At 37.1% G+C, this 18,210-nt stretch overlaps 1 protein-coding gene across 4 annotated transcripts in view; it reads left to right on the top strand.

Moving 5' to 3' along the window:
* The window catches only part of LOC101083473 (S-adenosyl-L-methionine-dependent tRNA 4-demethylwyosine synthase TYW1), a 212,081-nt gene that overhangs the window by 161,499 nt on the left and 32,372 nt on the right, over window positions 1-18,210 (top strand). For all 4 annotated transcript variants that reach the window (XM_023247040.2, XM_023247039.2, XM_023247038.2 and 1 more), the window contains one exon: window positions 15,880-15,990. In XM_023247040.2, the coding sequence (XP_023102808.2) occupies window positions 15,880-15,990 (111 nt within the window). The remainder of the gene's footprint in view (window positions 1-15,879; window positions 15,991-18,210) is intronic.

Below are 18,210 nucleotides of genomic sequence, written 5' to 3'. Positions count from 1 at the left end.
ACTTTAATTTTCTTTTACTAACATTTCTCTTCTGATTGTAGATTATGTTGGCTGTCTTGGGGAATGTTAGATTTCCACACATCTTTTGGAATTGTTTGCAGGCTCTTCTTGAGTAGGAGGTTATTTTTGTTCCTATATGTTCCCTTAAGAGGCTGCTAGGTCCAATTCCTGATCACAAGGCTGTTTCATTATATATTTTTTAGCCAGTTTTATCTAATTTACTTTTCATTTTTCATTTCATCTATATTGCCATGGGGATGGTTCAAGAGATGAACTTGAAGTATCCTTTTGACTATATGTCCATTGTATGCACTGTTTGGTAAATAATGCAAATTAGATAAGTAAGGATTTTAGATGAAAGGCTTAATTTTGGTATTTTAGTATTTGTAGAGCAAGTGCCATCCGCCCTTCTTCAGGCGTATCTTGCTGTCATTCCAGATTCACTTTCTTATGAGTCAGACATGAGGTAGAGTACTGTATACACAGGCACATCTTGTCACTGTTAAGCTTTCCAGGGAGGAAATTTTATAGGCTTACTTCAAGGGTTTAGTCACCTTCTAATGAGTCATTTTTTTTTTTTTTTTTTTTAAATTCTGGAGCCAAGTTTAGGCACAGGGAGGTTAATTGGTGGGTTAAAACAATCTGAACATTTCTTAACTACAGAGTGTTTGCATTTGGACAGTTAATTCCCAGGAAGGGAGCTTTTAGTACCTAACATTTGGTACTTAAACTCATGAATTGTTACAGGTAATATTTCTGGAGAAACAGATCTATAGGATTTATTGATTTTGGGGATGTATGGTTTCTGGCTGTTCTATATTCCTTCTGGATTTACTTTATCTCAATAGTTTTGTGAAATGTGGTTTGGCTATATTGAGATAACCTTCTCATTCCATCTTTACACTTTGGATTCAGGTGTTTCTATCTGTTTGTGTCTGCTGCAGGATGATGGATAGATAGACTGCCTGTGGGAACATTGCCAGAGATTGTGCTCTTTTGTCAGTATCTGGAGACATCCAAGTCGATGTGTTGCTTCAGTGATTGGAGTCTGTGTACGCACCCTGCTTGTAGGCAATAACATGATCTTCTGCTTATTGATTTTTATGACATTGTTTATCTGACCTGTATTTACTCTTCTGTACATAGGCTGTCACTCACCTTGTGGTGGTGGCTTTAGACTTCTCAGTACAGATGTTCTCTCACGCGGAAAGTAGAGAGTGGCCCTCGGATTTTGTGCTCAGCTCTTGCTTCCGGTAGAAACCTTCCCATTTATATATTCTTCTTCATTTATTTTTGCTTTTGTCCTTACTCTTTACATTCTCTCTCCCTTATTCATCTTTTTCAAAAATTATTAGTCTCGTTCCTTTTCCTTGCATTCCCATGTTGTAAGCTTCTATGTTAGTGGTTCTCAGGATACAGGTCATGTTCACACAGTGGAAACTGTCCCGTTAAGATGCCAGTGGAGCCACCTCTTCCACTTTCTCCCAACCTCCAGAGGATGCAGAAACACTGCTCTGTACTATTCTAAGCTTTTCTGAAGTGTAAATATTCTGCTTTTTAAAAAAATCCTCTAATGGGAATTTTTTCCTTGCTATTGAATATTTATTTACAATCTCTCCATGTCTCATCCAATTGCCAGTGCTCTCTGCCCCCTTTGTCTTTTGCATTTTGCACTTCTGAGCTTTCTCTGCTTGTGGTTTCTCAGGAGATGAACCCCTTTTGCCTGTATGTCTATTATATGCATTATAATATCTTGTTGTATGTGTGGACTATTCTGTGTCTATACATATATCACATATACGGTTTCGCCCTCCTTCTACTCCTTCATGCAGGCAACATCTTCTTGCGTATTAACCACATTGCCAGGAAGACGTTGCCAGGAAGATGTCAAGTCCTTCTTTCTTTCTTTTTTCTTTTTTGCTATTAAGTAACTTGTGGAGGCACATGACCCTTTAAACTCTGGGCACACTCTGTCTAGTATTCTGGCTGATAGGCGTGGTCTTCTGAGGCTTTGCTGAACCTAAGGCAAATCTTTTTCTATATCCTTTACTGCATTTCTGGTTTTTGAGCAGCAGAATTTTGTTTAAGCCATCTGCTATAATGGATAGTTGAGATCAGGAACATCAAGAGACTGTTAAGCTGATTCAGTCTCCTCTCAAGAGTCAGTACTATTTAAAAATGTGTGCGTGTGTATGTGTGTACATGTTTTCTGATCCCACAGCTTTCGTTATATTTCCTTCAAGCCTTATTTATGTCATTAATACTATCATATATGTACAGTTTTCTTTTTAGCTATTTAAAAATTCAGCACTATTGCATAAAAATTATCCCTCATCATTAAACATTCTTCTAACACCAGTTATTCTCAGTAGGAACAAATACAAAAAAACAAGCCCCCTCCTCATTTCCTACCCCTTTCTGAAAATCACATCTCCATTGAGCTCTTCTTTTGTTAGGAATGTGTTTCTCTGCTATGTTAGGATTCATAACCACTGTTCTGAAATATCATCTTTAGTGTTAAATAGCTGTGCCCTAAATCATCTTGCTCTTTCTTGGGATTGAAGCTCTTGAGAATAATATCTCATTATTATGAACAAAGCTGGAATGAACTTTCTTAAATATCCGTATGTGTCCACAATTTTTTATCACTTCCAAACGTGAAATTTTTAGAAATGCAATTATTGGGTCAACAGATTTAAGTATTTTTCAGATTCTTTAATCATGTTGCTGTGTTACTTTCCAAAATGTTTTTGCTGGATTTTGCTTTCACTGTCAGTGAATGAGTATGCCTGTCTTGCTAAACTCTAGGCAGCATTGAATATTGCTATTTTGAAAAATCTTTGCCGATATGATAACCCAAAATGGTACCTCATTACTGCTTCAATTTGCATTTCTTTGATTACTAGTAACTCAGTACCATATTTTAGGAGACCATTTTATCTTGTTTTGACACAGCTTCAACTCGAGATTGTCTTGAATTGCAACTGTCAAGATAAATCGTTGAAATTAAGAGCTGTAGTCCTGGGATATAATAACCTCATCCAGAATATGTAGCACTGAAAGCTGCCTAATTAGAAACAACAGAATTCTGTCCAATTCACAGATATATATATGTGTCCAATTCATATATAAATATATATGTATATATATATATATATTTTAAACACACACACATATATATATATATTTTAAACTTTTTATTATAGATTTTTAAAACACCCAAGAGAAAAGAAAATACTAGAATGAATTCCTGTGTAACCACAGTCTTTACTTTGGCAACTACTGGCACTCTACATTTCTTATTTCACCTGTCTCCCCTCTGTTTTTGGAGTGGAGGAGGCATTGGAATATTTCAAGTCAAATAAATACATCACTTTACCCATGAATACTTATGTATAGAATGCCTCTTCCCAGAACTTTGCATATATTTTATCTCCAATAGGATTTATTACTATAGTATATAATAGGTACAGAAAAGTGCATAGAGCTTAAATGGACAGCTTGGTGAATTATTACAGAATGAACACACCTCTGTTTTCAGCAACAAACTTAAGAATACAGTATGAGTATGTATGTAATATGAAGAACACCTTCAGAGTCACCCTTTTGCACCATTCATCTTCCTTCCTGGTCATCAGCCCCTCTTCTTTCTAAAAATAATCACTGTTTTGTCTTCTAACACTGTAAGATAGTTTTCCCTGTCCTTGAACTTTATAGAAATGGAATCATACAGTATAGAATTGACCCTTGAATAACGCTGGGGTTGGGGTGCTGACCCCTTGCGCAGTTGAAAATCTACGTATAACTTTCACCTCCCCAAACCAGCTACTAGCCTGCTGTCGCCTAGAAGCCTTACCGATAACATAAACAGTTGATGAACACATACTTTGTATGTTATATGTATTATACTGTATTCTTACAATAAAGTAAGCTAGAGAAAGGCAGATATTGAGAAAATCACAAGGAAAAAACACATTTACAGTACTGTACCCTAAAAAATTCACGTTTAAGTGGATCTGCGCAGTTCAAACGCATGTTGTTCAAGAGTCGACTGTCTTTTGCTTTACATGTTTGTTAGATTTATCCATGATGTTGTGTACCGCTGTAGTCTGTTTCATTGCTATATTTCATCATGTGAATATGCATCCTTGCTACCAACTGGTTTTGTGTTTCTTTGAAATAATATTTTCTTGTGGATTTAATTTGCATTTCTGTTGGGGCACCTGGGTGGCTCAGTTGGTTAAGGCTCTGACTTCAATTCAGGTCATGATCTCATGGCTCATGAGTTCAAACCCCACCTCGGGCTTGGAGCCTGGAGCCTACTTCAGTTTCTGTGTCTCCCTCTCTCTCTCTCTGCCCTTCCCCCCCCCCAAATTTTTATTTTTTTTGCATATCTGTTTATTGGTCATTTGAATCCCCTCTTACAAGAAGGATACATTCTTAAAAGTTACTGTCCTCTGTTATTAAACCGTAAAAACCCCTCTTATTCAAGGCCATACAAGAACATTCATGGCTTTTGTCAATTTTTGTTTTGCATTATCTTTTTCTAATTGGTTTTCAGGAGTTCTTTATATATTGTAGATAATGAGTAAATGTCTTTTTTCACTCTGTAGCTTGTCTCTTTCTTATAATATCTTTTAATAAGGAGAAGTTGCTAATTTTAATGTAGTCCAGCTAAACACGCTTTCTTTTCTCTGGAGTGCATTTTAAACTGTTTAATAAAGTCATGAAGAGATTCTTATTTTCTAGATATTTTGTTGTTTTTCTCTCACATTTAAGTCTGTAATCCATTAAAACATTTTCTAAGTGTGAATGCTTTTATCCCCCCCCCCCCCCCACACACACATATGAGCACCCATCGGACCCAGCACGGTTAATTTAAAATACCATCCTTTTCTACCTTATTCGATAGTGCCAATTTTGTAATAAATCAAATATCTATACTTGTTGCTTATTTCTGGTTTTTTGTTGAGATGTAATTGATAATTGACATGTGACATTTTATAAGTTTAAGGTGTGTTCATTTGATACATGTATATAATGCAATATGGTTACCATGGTAGTTAACACTTCATCACATCCAATAATTATCATTATTTTTTAATGGTGAGAACATTTAAGATCTAGTCTCTTAGCATCTTTGTTAACTAAATTGTTAACTAAACTAATGAAATCACAATGTTAACTAAATCACAATGCTGTGCTGTACATTAGATCTCCAGAACTTTATTCATCTTATAACTACAAGTTTGTACCCTTTGACCAATATCTCTCCAGTTCCCCCACCCTTCAGGGGACTGTTTCCATGAGTTCCCCTTTTGTAAATTCCACACGTAAGTGGTATCATACAGTTGACTGTTAAACATCATAGTGAGTCGGGGCACTGACCCCCTGTGCAGTGGGAAATCTTCATATTAACTTTTGACTCTCCCAAGACATTTAGTATGTTCTACATATTATACTATATTCTTACAATGAAGTAAGCTAAATAAAACATTATTAAGAAAATCAAGGAAGAGAAAATATATTTATGGTACTGTACATATATATTTACTGAAAATCCATGTGTATAAGTAGGCCCACACAGTTCAAACCTATGTTGTCTAAGGGTCAGTTGTATTTGTCTTTCTCTGTCTGATTTACCTCACTTATTATAATGCCTTTGATGTCCATGTTTATCCATGTTGTCACAAATGGGAGTATTTTCTTCTTTCTCTTGGCTGATGTATATATATACACCACATATTCTTTAACTATTCATCTGTTGATAGACACTTGGTTTGTTTCCATATCTTGGCTATTTTGAATATCCTGTTTTATTTCCTTTGGATATATACCCAGAGGTGGGGTAGCTGGATCATATACTACTTCTATTTTTTTATTTTTTGAGAATACTTCATACTGTTCATAGTGACTTTACCAATTTACACTACCACTAATGGTTCCCTGAATCCAAAACCCAAAAAGGGTTCCCAGTTTTCCACATCCTTTTCAACACTTGTCTTCTCTTGCCGTCTTAAGGATGGCTATTCAACACGTGTGAGCTGATCACTGAGATCATTGTGGTTTTGATTTACATTTCCCTGATGATTAGTGATGTTGAGCATCTTTTCACGTCCTTGTTGACCATTTGGATGTCTTCTTTGGAAAAGTGTCTATTCAGTTACTCTGCCCGTTTTTAAATCAGATTGTTTGGTTTTTTGTTATTGAGTTGTAGGAGTTCTTTTAGCTATTAACCCTTTATCAGAAGATGATTTGTAAATATTTTCTCCCATTCCATAGGTTGTCTTTTCATTTTGTTGATGGTTTCTTTTGCTGTGCAGAAGCTTTTTGTTTTGATGGGAGTGCCATTTGTCTATTGTCATTGTCTTTTGTTGCTCGTGCTTTTGGTGCCATATCCAAAAAGTCATTGCTAAGATTAGTGTCAGAGAGCTTTTTCCCTGTGTTTTCTTCTAGGAGTTTTACGGTTTCAGGTCATATGTTTAAATCTTTAATCCATTTCAAGTCATTGCTTTGTATGTTTTACAGTTTTCCAGGCACCATTTACTGAAGACACTGTCTTTTCCCGATTGAGTATTCTTGGTTCCCTTGTCAAATATTAGTTGACATGTACACACAGGTGTTTATTTTGGGCTCTCTGTCCCATTGGTTTATGTGTTTGTCTTTATGCCAGTGCCATACTGGTTTGATTACTGGAGCTTTGTAGTAAACATTGAAATCAGGATATGTGATGCTTCCTGCTTTGTTCTTTTTTTCTCAGGATTGCTTTGGCTATTGAGCGTCTTTTGTGGTTGGATACAAATTTTCAGATTGTTTTTTCTAGTTGGGTGAAAATTCCCATTGGAAGTTTGATAGGGATTGCATTGAATCTATATAGATAGCAAAGTGTATAAATTCACTGGCTTTTAGCTTATCACAACATTGTGCAATCATTAGCATTATCTAATTCCAGACGATTTTTAATAGTGTCGGGCTTCTTTCAGTTAGCATAATGTTTTCAGGATTCACTCATGTTATTGCTTTAATCAAAACCTCATTCTTCTTCCCTTCTGCCCTCTCCCCCCACTGAATAATATTCCACTGTATAGATACACTACATTTGTTTATCCATTCTTCAGCAGATGGACATTTGCATTGATTCCACCTTTTGCTCTTATGATTAACAAACTATGAATATTCATGTACAAGTTTTAGTGTGAACCCTACATTTTTAATTCTCTCAGGTGTATCTACCTAAGAATGGAATTGCTAGGTCGTATATTGATTCTATGTTTAACTTTTTGAGGAACTACTAAGCTGAAGCAGGAAAGTTAATTTTGATGAAGTTCACCTTAGTTTTTCATTTGTTGCTTGTGCTTTAATGTCATGTCTAATGGCTTAATCCAAGGTCCTTATATTTTTTTCATAGAGTTTCATTGTCTTAGCTCTTACATATGGATCTTTTCACTTAATCTTCATGTAGAATATGAAGTAGGCTTCCACTTCATGCATTTGCACGTGAATATCTAGTTGTCTCAGGACTGTTTGTTGAAGAGACTATTTTTCCTCCATTGAATGGACTTGACCTGCTTGTCAGATCAGTTGTCTATATATGTGTAGGTTCACTTCTGGACTCCATTCTGTTCCATGGTTCTGTATGTCTGTTCTTATGTCAGTTTCACACAGTCTTGATTAGTATAGCTTTGAGTAAGTCTTGAAATCAGGAAGTGTGAGTCCTCCAAATTTGTCTTCTTCAAAGTTATTTTGGCTGTTTTGGCCCATATGCATTTCTATATGCATCTTGAAAATCAATTCCCCCATCCCCGAAAAATGGGCAGCTGGAGTTTTGACAGGGATTTTTTATTTTTTATTGAGGTGAAATTCAAATAACATAAAGTTAACCATTTTAAATGAAGAATTCACCGGCAGTTAGTACGTTCATGGTGTTATTCAGTTACCACCTCTACGTAGTTCCTATACATTTTCATCTTTCCAAATAAAGTCTTGTATCTATTAAGTAGTTACTCCCCATCCTCCCTACCCAGTTGCTGACAACCACTAATCTGCTTTCTACTTCTGAGGATCTACCTGTTCTGGATATTTTGTATAAATGGATTCATGAAGCACGTTATCTTTTTCATTCCTGGCATAAATCCTACTTATTCATGGTACATAATACTTTAATATGCTATTGGATCCAATTTGATAGTATTTTGTTGAGGATTTCTGCATTTATATTCATAAGGGACACTGGGTATTTTCTTGTGCTATCTTTGGTTTGGTTCAAAGGTAATGCTGACATCAGAGAAGGAGTTCAGAAGTGTTCATTTTTCTTCTGTTAATGGGAGGAGTTTAAGAATATTACCCTTGAAATGTTTGGCAGAATTCACCAGTGCAGCCATTGTTTCTGGACTTTGTGTGGGAGTTTCTTCATTACTGATTTAATCTCTTTACTTGTTGCAGATCTGTTCAGATTTTCCATTTCTCTTTGAGTCATTTTTGGTAATTTGTGTGTTTCTAAGAATTTGTCCATTTTTTTTAAAGTTTATTTATTTATTTTGAGACAGAGAACACAAGTGGGAGGAACAGAGAGGGAGAGAGAGAGAGAATCCTAAGCAGGTTCCACACTATCAGTGCAGAGCCCAATGTGGGGCTCAAACCCAGAAACTGTGAGATCATGACCTTAGCCGAAACCAAGAGTCAGACACTTAACCGACTGAGCCACCCAGGTGCCCCAGAATTTGTCCATTTAATTTAGGTTATATTTAATTTATTGACATAGTTGTTCACAGTATTCTTTTATAACCTTTTTGTTTTTGCAAGGTTGGCAGTATTGTCTCCGCTTTCAGTTCTGATTTTTAGTTGTGTCTTTTCTGTCCTTTTTTTTTTTTTTTTTTTTTTTAGTCTAGTTTCAGGTTTGTCAATTGCATTGATATTTTCATAGAACCAACTTCGGGTTTTTTTCCTTCTCCATTCTTTCTCTCTTCTCTATTTCTTTTACTTCTGTTCTGTTCTCATCTTTATTATTTCTTTCTTACTCTTTACTTTCGGTTTAATTTACTCTTCTGGACCAGATACTTGAGTTGTGAATTTTGAGATTTTTTTTTTAATGCAGGTGTTTATAGCTATTATTTTTTTGTCTTTTTATTTTTTTTTAAAGATTTATTTATTTATTTATTTTGACAGAGAGAGAGAGAGAGAGAGAGAGAGAGAGAGAGAGAGAAAGGAGAGAAAGCACATAGGGGAAGGGCAGGGAGAAAAGGAGAGAGAGAGTCCCAAGCAGACTCTGTACTGTCAGTGTGGAGCCTGATGCGGGGTTCAAACCCACGAACTGTGAGATCATGACCTGAGCTGAAATCATGAGCCGGACATTTAACCAACTAAACCACTCAGGCACCCCTCTTTCTTTGTCTTTTGACAGTCTGATTATAATGTGTCTCATTATGAGACTCTTTGAGTTTATCATTTTTGGAGTTTGTAGAGCTTCTTGGATGTGTAGATTTATGTTTTTCACCAAATTTTTGAAGTTTTTGGCCATTCTTTTTCCAAACATTCTTTTTGCCATTTTTTCTTTTCTCTCTTGAGACTTTTGTAATGTGTATGTTAGTACACGTTGTAGTATTTTATGGGCCTTTAAAAAGAAATTTAAATAATAAGCCTACAATCTTTCTCTTCCTTTTTGGGAAATAAGCATTATTAATGACTTGATGTGTTTCCTTTAAATGATTTCTTTTCCCACTGGATCAGATTTTCTTCACTGAGGCTTATTATCTTGTCTTGCCCTCTTTCCTTTATTGGAATTTTCAGTTGTTCATTAAGCTTGAAATTGGTTGGTTACTTTATTTAGAGAGTAATTCTATAATAACAGTTTTCCTGCTTATCTTTGAGCATAAAGAATGTTTCATTTGGTTGCATCATGAATTATATCTTTGAATTTACCTTTTCATTCTTTGTTTATTTGACTTACCAAGTTGACACATTTTGTTTTGTCTTCCACAGATAGTATAAAGCTTAGTTTAAAGCCATTTCAACAACAAGGCATGCTTTCTAAGGAGTTTGATAGGTTGCCCAACTTCTAGTAGAGGCATTAAATGTTCTTTGCTTTTAGAAACAATGGTCATCAGTGAGGGATTGTGTGTGTGTGTGTGTGTGTGTGTGTGTGTGTGTGTGTGTGTGTTTAAAAGTTTAATTTTTGAGAGAGGGAGAGAGAGAGAGAGGGTATGAGCGGGGCAGAGAGAAAGAATCCCAAGCAGGCTTCAGTGCAGAGCCCGACACGGGGCTCAATCTCACGAACTGCAAGATCATGACCTGAGCCAAAATCAAGAGTCAGATGCTTAACCAACTGAGCCACCCAGGCCACCCCAGTGAGGGACTGTTTGAATTTTAAGTTGTTTTTTGGCTTTAAGCCATTCAGAATTAGTTTTTGACAAACATACAATTTGGTCAGTATTCAGTTTGCTTTTTATAAATTGAGAAGATCGTGCAAAAGGCATCAGTGGTGGAGTCGTAACCTCTGCTGGTTTCCCAGCTCCTCTCCTCTTTTGGCATTACTATGGTCACTAATTTTTTTCTGACTCTGGTTTTGTTTATTTGTCAGACTAGAATGTAAATGACACAACAGTTGGCACTTGGCTTTGTTCGCTGCTGTATCTCTAGCACCTAGAATTAGGCCCAGCATAGAGAGGAACCCGGTGACTATTGGTTGATACCTGTGATGAATCTGTGGAGCTGCTGGTGGTGGTGGTGATGGTAGCCGAAATTTATTCATACCTTTCTTTGTGCCAGGCCATGTTCTAAGACCGTTGTTTTAGTTCTTTTGACTTTACAACCATACTACAAGATACTGGTACTGGTGCTCTCTCCATTTTACAGAGGCAGAGAGTGCGTGCCTGAACGCACACAGCCGATTCCGGAGCCAAGAGCCGTAGCTTAATTGTTACTCTGTGGTTCTTTTTCCTCCTTTCTCCTGGCCTTCCTGACTACTCGGGCCTTTTCTACTTTGCACTTGAAATCTTTTTCTGCCTCGGTTCCCCCTGATAAGCATTTAACATTTACCTTAGGTATTTTGACCTTTGTTTTCACCCCGTGTATTTTCAGTTCATCTATTACTTCCCTCTAAGAAACAACACAAGTTAAAACCCAAATTTAAAATCTGTCGCAAAGATCTGATCGAAAATTTCGAGGTGAACATCTAGGTCTCTTGCTAGGGACCAACCACATTTGATGTGATATTACTTTCAAAATTCTGTTACTGTGTGCAGACCACTGGGGCAGGTTGGGGGGATCTTAGACTCTCAAACAGAAAATATATGAAATTATAAGATGCCAACTTCTTGACATTTTTGACAAGTCACACTGTGACATTTTACAAATAACACTGTACATTGAACAGCAAGTAGGTAAACTGTTTGTCTGAAGTCAATACCTTCATCCTATTTTTATATTCATCCTATTTTTATATAACTGTCCCTATGAGATAACATGCCACATTCAGAAAATTCTGCAGTAATAACCATTCCAGAACCTATGCAAATTAAAATTACTAAATCTCCAAACTGAAAAAAATAAGTTTAATGCAAATGAAATGAATACAGTCCAGTTGACACTCCAACTTTTTTTTCTTTTTTAACAGAAGATAAAATAGCAATGGTAAATATTTCCTTTGCAGAGGAAATTCCAGCCTTCACCTTTCAAGAAACATCTGCACCCGGTTTTTGTTTTAATCTAATCTAACTAGAGTGTACCACCCTTTTGTTCTTCTGTAGACCTTAGGAACTGCTTTAACTAATTTTAAACAGACTTTAAATAAAATCTCTGAAATGATTCCATTGAACAAGCTCCCCATAGTCACAGCAAAACCCAGAATGCAAAGTTGATAATTTGAAATGAACTAATCAAATCCACTAACATTCCTTTTCCAGTAACCCCATAATGTTTCTCTTTGTAGCAATTTGATATAAGTATGCTATAGATAAAAAGGTATGAAAATTAGCTATTTCTGCTAATCAAAAGATACGAAGAAAGTGAAAAGGAAAGCCATAAAGTGAATGGAAATGTTCCCAAGGCCTTTATAACAGCTCTCTTATAGCCAGGATATATAAAGCATTTGAAAACAAAACAAAACAAAACAAAAAACAGTCAGTAGGAAGAAGACAGCCCAATACAGAAATATTTAAAACACTTGAACAAGTACTTCCCAATATCCGGCATCCAAATGGCCAGAAACATAATCAACCTCTTTAGTAGTCAGGCAAATACAAAATAGACAACGCAAGAGTGGCAAAATTTAAAGACTGAAAACTGCAAGTGTGGTTAAGGAAGAGAAAGAGCTGGAACCCTGAGACACTGCAGGTGAAAGTTTTGTAAAATCACTTTGGAAACCAGTTTGACAGTATATGCTGAAACTGCATGAATACACCTCCTGTGACCCAGTGTTTCCACACGTAGGTGCATCCAAGAAAAATACATGCTCTTGTGCATCTCAAGAGTGAAGTATAATAACACAGAGGGCAACAGACACTATTTTGGTAGGACCCAAACTGGAAAATAACCAAAACTTCACTAGTAGTATGTTCACATAATAGATACACAGCAGTATGTTTAATCTCACAAACATCAAATTCAGTGAAAGAAGCCAGATCTAATTGAGTATAAGTCATAATAGCATTTTATACAATTTCCTGAAACAGGCAAAATTAAACTCTAGTGTGATAAAAATACAACAGCACTGTTTTAGAACAGCTAAAAAGTGGAGATGATCCAGATGTCTATCGTTGGGGGAATGGTCGAATGAATTGTTGTATATTCAAATGATGGAGTACTGGCTAACAAGGAAAATGAGCAAATGTCAACGTGCAGCAACACGGATGGATTTTCTGAAAATGTTGGATGACAGAAGCAAGACACAAAAGAATAATGGTATTGGGTATCTTTGGGACAGAGGGAGCGGATAGCAACTGGGTGATGGGTATGTTCTTTGTGTTAACCCCTTTTGCTATACAGATGTGTCTTATATACGTTTCTCTTTGTATGTTTTGTTTCACAATTTGAAAAGGTTTAGCAAAGCAGAGAGGGCCGTGCCCCTTGGGTTCACATGCCAGCTTTGCCGCTTTCCAGCTGTGTGACTTTGGGACATTTATCTAACAGCTCAAGGCCTCAATTTCACAACTGTGATGTGAAGATAATAATCAAACCTATTTTGTAAGATTTGTTGTAGAGTAGACAGATACTGGACTCTTCGCTCCAATGTTAAGCACTTACAGTAACAGCTGGCGTGTAGTCAGTGCTGAGTAACTGCTAACTCCTTTTCTTGTTATTGTTGGTATCATTGCCAGTTTATTTGTCCAAAGGAATTATAAACTCCCATTGGAGTTAACACTATATTATAAATCTGTCATGTCTCTCCATGTAGTGAGTTTTTGTTTAGGTCTTTCAGAAAAGTTTATTTTCTTCAGTGTCCATGTTATTTCATAAACTAATCACTAGATATTTTATAGATGTATTTTATAGTTGTAAGTGGAATTTTCCTTGCCTTGTATTTCATAATTGGTTGCTGCTGGCATATAGTAGCTAGTACTTCTTGGGGTTCTAAGTTCTACACGGGTTGAAGCTTTTAATCCTGTGTAGGACCCCCATTTTTCACAGGGTAGAAACTGAGAACAGGGAGATGAAAATAGCTAAGTGTGTGGTCTGGGCTTTGGTCCGGCCCCAGTGCCCATATTCATTCCACTGATCCATGCTAAGAAGGCAGTTCATTTTTATACTTTTCCTTAATACAACTTTTTAGTTGATTTTCTTAGGTTTCCAAGAAGCCAGTTACATCATTTGCAAGTAATGATTTTTTGTGTGGTGTCCAGCAATTCTTGCTCCCTTGCCTTATTGCTTGGATTTTAACTTTCAGGGAAGTGTTCATAAAAATAACAGAGTGGACATTCTTCTGTTAGTCTGACTAAATGGGAATGCCTGTATTTTTCATAAGCCACTGAGAATGACATTGACCATTTTATGTTAAGGTTGTGTTTTTTAATTGTGTAGTTTGCCAAATGGTTTTTGATTTGATTACTCTGTTTTGTTTTCAAATTAAGGATGGCTTTTAAATTATACCAAATACCTTTGTGTGTCTGTGAAGATGATTGCGTATACTTTTCTGTGTTGAACTCTGTGATGAATTATATTAATATGTAACCACATATCGAATCATCTTTGCATTCCTAGAATTTTCAACATACTGCTGAATTGTATTTGCTAAAGTTTCTATAAGATTTTTGTATCTATAAGTACAAGTGGGATTGGTCTGCTGTTCTCTACCCGTTTTAAGTGAATTCTGGCTTTATACGTAAAGGGAATCTGGAAGATCTCTGTCTTTTCATGCATTATATACTGTGTTTTAAAGTAATTTTTGAGTACGTTTTCTGGTATGGCTTCCAAATACTGTTCAGTGGAGATCTTTTCATTTTGTTCATCGAAGATCTCGAGTGTTTCTTCTCTTTCACTAATTATGGAAATCTTCAAACATAGGCAAAAGTAGAGAGGTTGGTATCATTTTGTTCCTCTCTCGCCTCACTTTTTCTCTCAAGTATTTAGAGCCTCACTACTTAAAACATGCTGTGCGTCGTAGCAGCATGGATATTATCCGGGAACTTGCTCCAGATGGGTGTGGCCCTGCGTGCGTATGCACATAGACCCCACCTCCACCATATACTACTGGTTATAGGCAAGTCCTAGGTCCCGCTCCCTAGTCTTGCTTTAGATTTTAACCTCTTTTGGGGCGCCTGGGTGGCTCGGTTGGTTAAGCGTCCCACTTTCGGCTTAGGTCATGATCTCACGGTCCGTGAGTTTGAGCCCCACGTCGGGCTCTGTGCTGATGGCTCAGAGCCTGGAGCCTGCTTCCGATTCTGTGTCTCCCTCTCTCTCTGACCCTCCCCCGTTCATGCTCTGTCTCTCTCTGTCTCAAAAATAAATAAACGTTAAAAAAAAAAAAGATTTTAACCCCTTTTTCATACTGTCCTGAGATGTTTCAATAACGCTTTGAACGTTTGAAAAATTGTCTCGGGTCCTGGAAGGGAGAGAGCTACAAAGTCAAAGGGCATAAACTTGTTAAAGCCTTTGATGTCTGTTGTCTAATTGCTTTTCAGAAAACTACTACCTCTTTTGGTTAAGTGGTAAACAGGTGACAATACTGACAGTTCATAAATGTGCCTTTTCTGCCAACAGGAGATCATTAAAATGTTAAGAAAGCAGGAAAGAAGAGAAGAGTAATTAGAAATTCTTGTCATAAACACTTGAGTGATTGGTACCTGAAAGCCTGAAGGTTATTTGAATTAATTTTCAACAGTCTTAAACTATTTGGTCAATTTACTATTCCTTACTAAATCTAATTCAGTGTGTCGTTTTCAAGAAACATTTGGGTGCCTAATGTAGTGGTAGAGATTATGAGTGAGAAAAGATACATGCCAATATCTGTGCCCTTAAAAGGCTTATGGGAATCTTATTATATTGTTTTCATTTTTTTTTTTCGTCTTTCTACAAAATATAACTTTGGCTTATAGAAGTTCTGGCTGGGGGCGCCTGGGTGGCTCAGTTGGCTAAGCGTCCGACTTTGGCTCAGGTCATGATCTCACAGTTCGTGAGTTCGAGCCCCGCGTCGGGCTCTGTGCTGACAGCTCAGGGCCTGGAGCCTGCTTCGGATTCTGTGTGTGTATCTCTCTCTCTCTGCCCCTACCCTGCTCGTGCTCTGTCTCTGTCTTAAAAATAAATAAAACATTTTTAAAAAATTTTTTTAAAAAGTTCTGGCTGAATTTCACATTACCTGGGTCTCTAGGGGATTGAAGAAATTTGAAAGCCTTCCAAGGTGTGACTTCTACCAACATAAAAACGAAGTTGGCTTTTCCTTTGTTTCAGCAACAGCGTACCGTGTACAGGCTGACTCTAGTGAAAGCGTGGAATGTAGACGAACTCCAGGCCTATGCCGAGCTGGTGTCCCTGGGGAATCCTGACTTCATTGAAGTGAAGGTGAGCTCCTGCTGGCCAATGTCATCCCACTTCCTATGGTGCTTTGTTGTGGTGAAGTTAGTACCTTATAAAACTCTATAGGAGGTCCCAGATGTGTTATTTATTCATTCAGAAATATTAATCAAGAACGTGGCACCATTCTAGGCAATGGGGATAATAACAGTAAAGACGGAGCTTTTGCTCTTATAAAGCTTATATTTATTGAGAGGGAGGCAGTCAGTGCAAAATAAATAATTAAAAACTACACAGTAACATTAGTATGCTGAGAAATAAAATAGTGTTACAGTGAGGAATTGGTTGGCTTTAAAATAAACTTTTAGGGTTGACTAGGTGGCTCAGTTGGTTAAACGTCTGACTTGGGCTCAGGTCATGATCTCATGGTTCGTGGGTTCAAGCCCTGCATCGGGCTCTGTGCTGACAGCTCAGAGACTGGAGCCTGCTTTGGATTCCATGTCTCCCTCTCTCTCTGCCCCTCCCCACTCGCACTCTCTCAAAAATAAACATAAAAAAATTTTTTTAATTAAAAAAAGTAAAAAAATAAAATAAAATAAAAATAAAATAAAAATTAAAAAAGTAAAATAAACTTTTATTATGGAGAATTTCAAACATACATAGAAGTAGAGAGATTGGTCTAATGACCTCCATCTGTTCACCCAGCTTCAAAAATTACCAACTCATGACCAGTCTTGTTTCAGTTCTACCTCTACCCATTTTCTCTGCCATATCCTATTATTTTGAAGCAAACCCTATGTTATATGGCTCATCTATAACTGTATATGTCTCTAAAAGATATACACTCACTATATACACTTATTCAGAATACTGTTCTCATAATTGAACAGTTTTAACAATAGTCTCTTAAGTATTGGAAATAGAAGGTTTCAGACTTGACCAACTATTTCTTATTAAAATAGTATTTGTGAATTTAGATCCAAATAAGGATCATTAACTGTAATTGGATTCTTTCTTTTTTAAATTTCTTTTAATCTGTTCCTCTTTCATGTGTTCTCTCTCTACTCTGCTCCCCCTGCCCCCACACCAGTAAGTTTGTTGAAGAAAATGTGTCATTTATCCTGGCTAGTTCCCTCTGTCTATATTTTAGATTTTGCTGATTGCTTGTTCCTTTGCCCCCTGTATTTCCTGTAGATTGGTAGTTCGATCAAGAGAAGATTGATCAGATGTGTGTGTGTGTGTGTGTGTGTGTGTGTGTGTTTGCATTTTAAGATTATTTAGTTGGTGGTATTGTATACTTACAGTAGGAGGTGGTAGTGCCTGGTTGTCCCTGGCCCGTTTTTTGGCAGTATTTCTTTGGGATGATGGATTCCTATAAGTGGATTGATGTGCCAAAGGGCAGATAATTGTTTTGGTAGACATTGTGATTGGCTGTTTTAGATTTCATAGGCAGAAGTCTTTTCTTCCGCCTATGAAATCTAATGGAGGAGATGACTCTTCTACAACTGATTCCTAAATAGTAAGAAGCAGCGCAGTCACCAGGGGATCAGAGCATTTTGGGCAGATGGCACAAGTAAGTATTCAAGTCGGGCACCCCGTGTGAGATCAGGAGGGCAGTTGGAGTTGGCAGAGACACAAGATGAATCACAGAGGTGGGATGGGGCCAAATTTTGTTGGAACTTTCAAGCAAGAAAAGAACTGGATTTTATACTAAGTTTAATGGTAAGCTTTTTGAATAGTCTGGTTTATGATTTTAAAAGATCACCCTGCTGCTGTCATGGGCGGATTACAGAGCTCAGAGTGAGAGTGGTTATAAAACGAGACGTTATGGCTTGGGGGGAAGGTCATTGGCAATATGATTGGAGAGGAGTGGGTGCATTTGGGATAAATCGTGGAAGTGGAACCAATACAGCGTGTTGCCAGACGAGACACAGGGAGTGAAAGAACAAACGAAATCAAGAACAACACCTGGATTTTGGCTTAAGCAATCGTGCGGATGTGGAACAGTTTACTGAAGCGGGAAAGACCAGCGGAGGAGGCAGGCAAGTTTGGGGAGTAATTTCACGAGTTCTTTGTTGGCCTTAATCATTTGAGAGACCTTTTAAATATCCACATATAGGTTCAAATAGGCCAGAGGTTATATAAGCCTGGAGTTCTGGGGATAAGACAGCGCTGGCAGTAATCATTTGGAAGGCATCAGCGTGCCATGGTAGTTAAAGCTGTGGACTGTTACAAGGCAAATGGCTTTTCTGGACAACTAAGAATCCA

Source organism: Felis catus, chromosome E3, assembly GCF_018350175.1.
Source record: "Felis catus isolate Fca126 chromosome E3, F.catus_Fca126_mat1.0, whole genome shotgun sequence".
NCBI classification, from domain to species: domain Eukaryota; kingdom Metazoa; phylum Chordata; class Mammalia; order Carnivora; family Felidae; genus Felis; species Felis catus.
The sequence above is the reverse complement of the archived record's forward strand: the minus strand, read 5'-3'. Positions and strand labels throughout refer to the sequence as shown.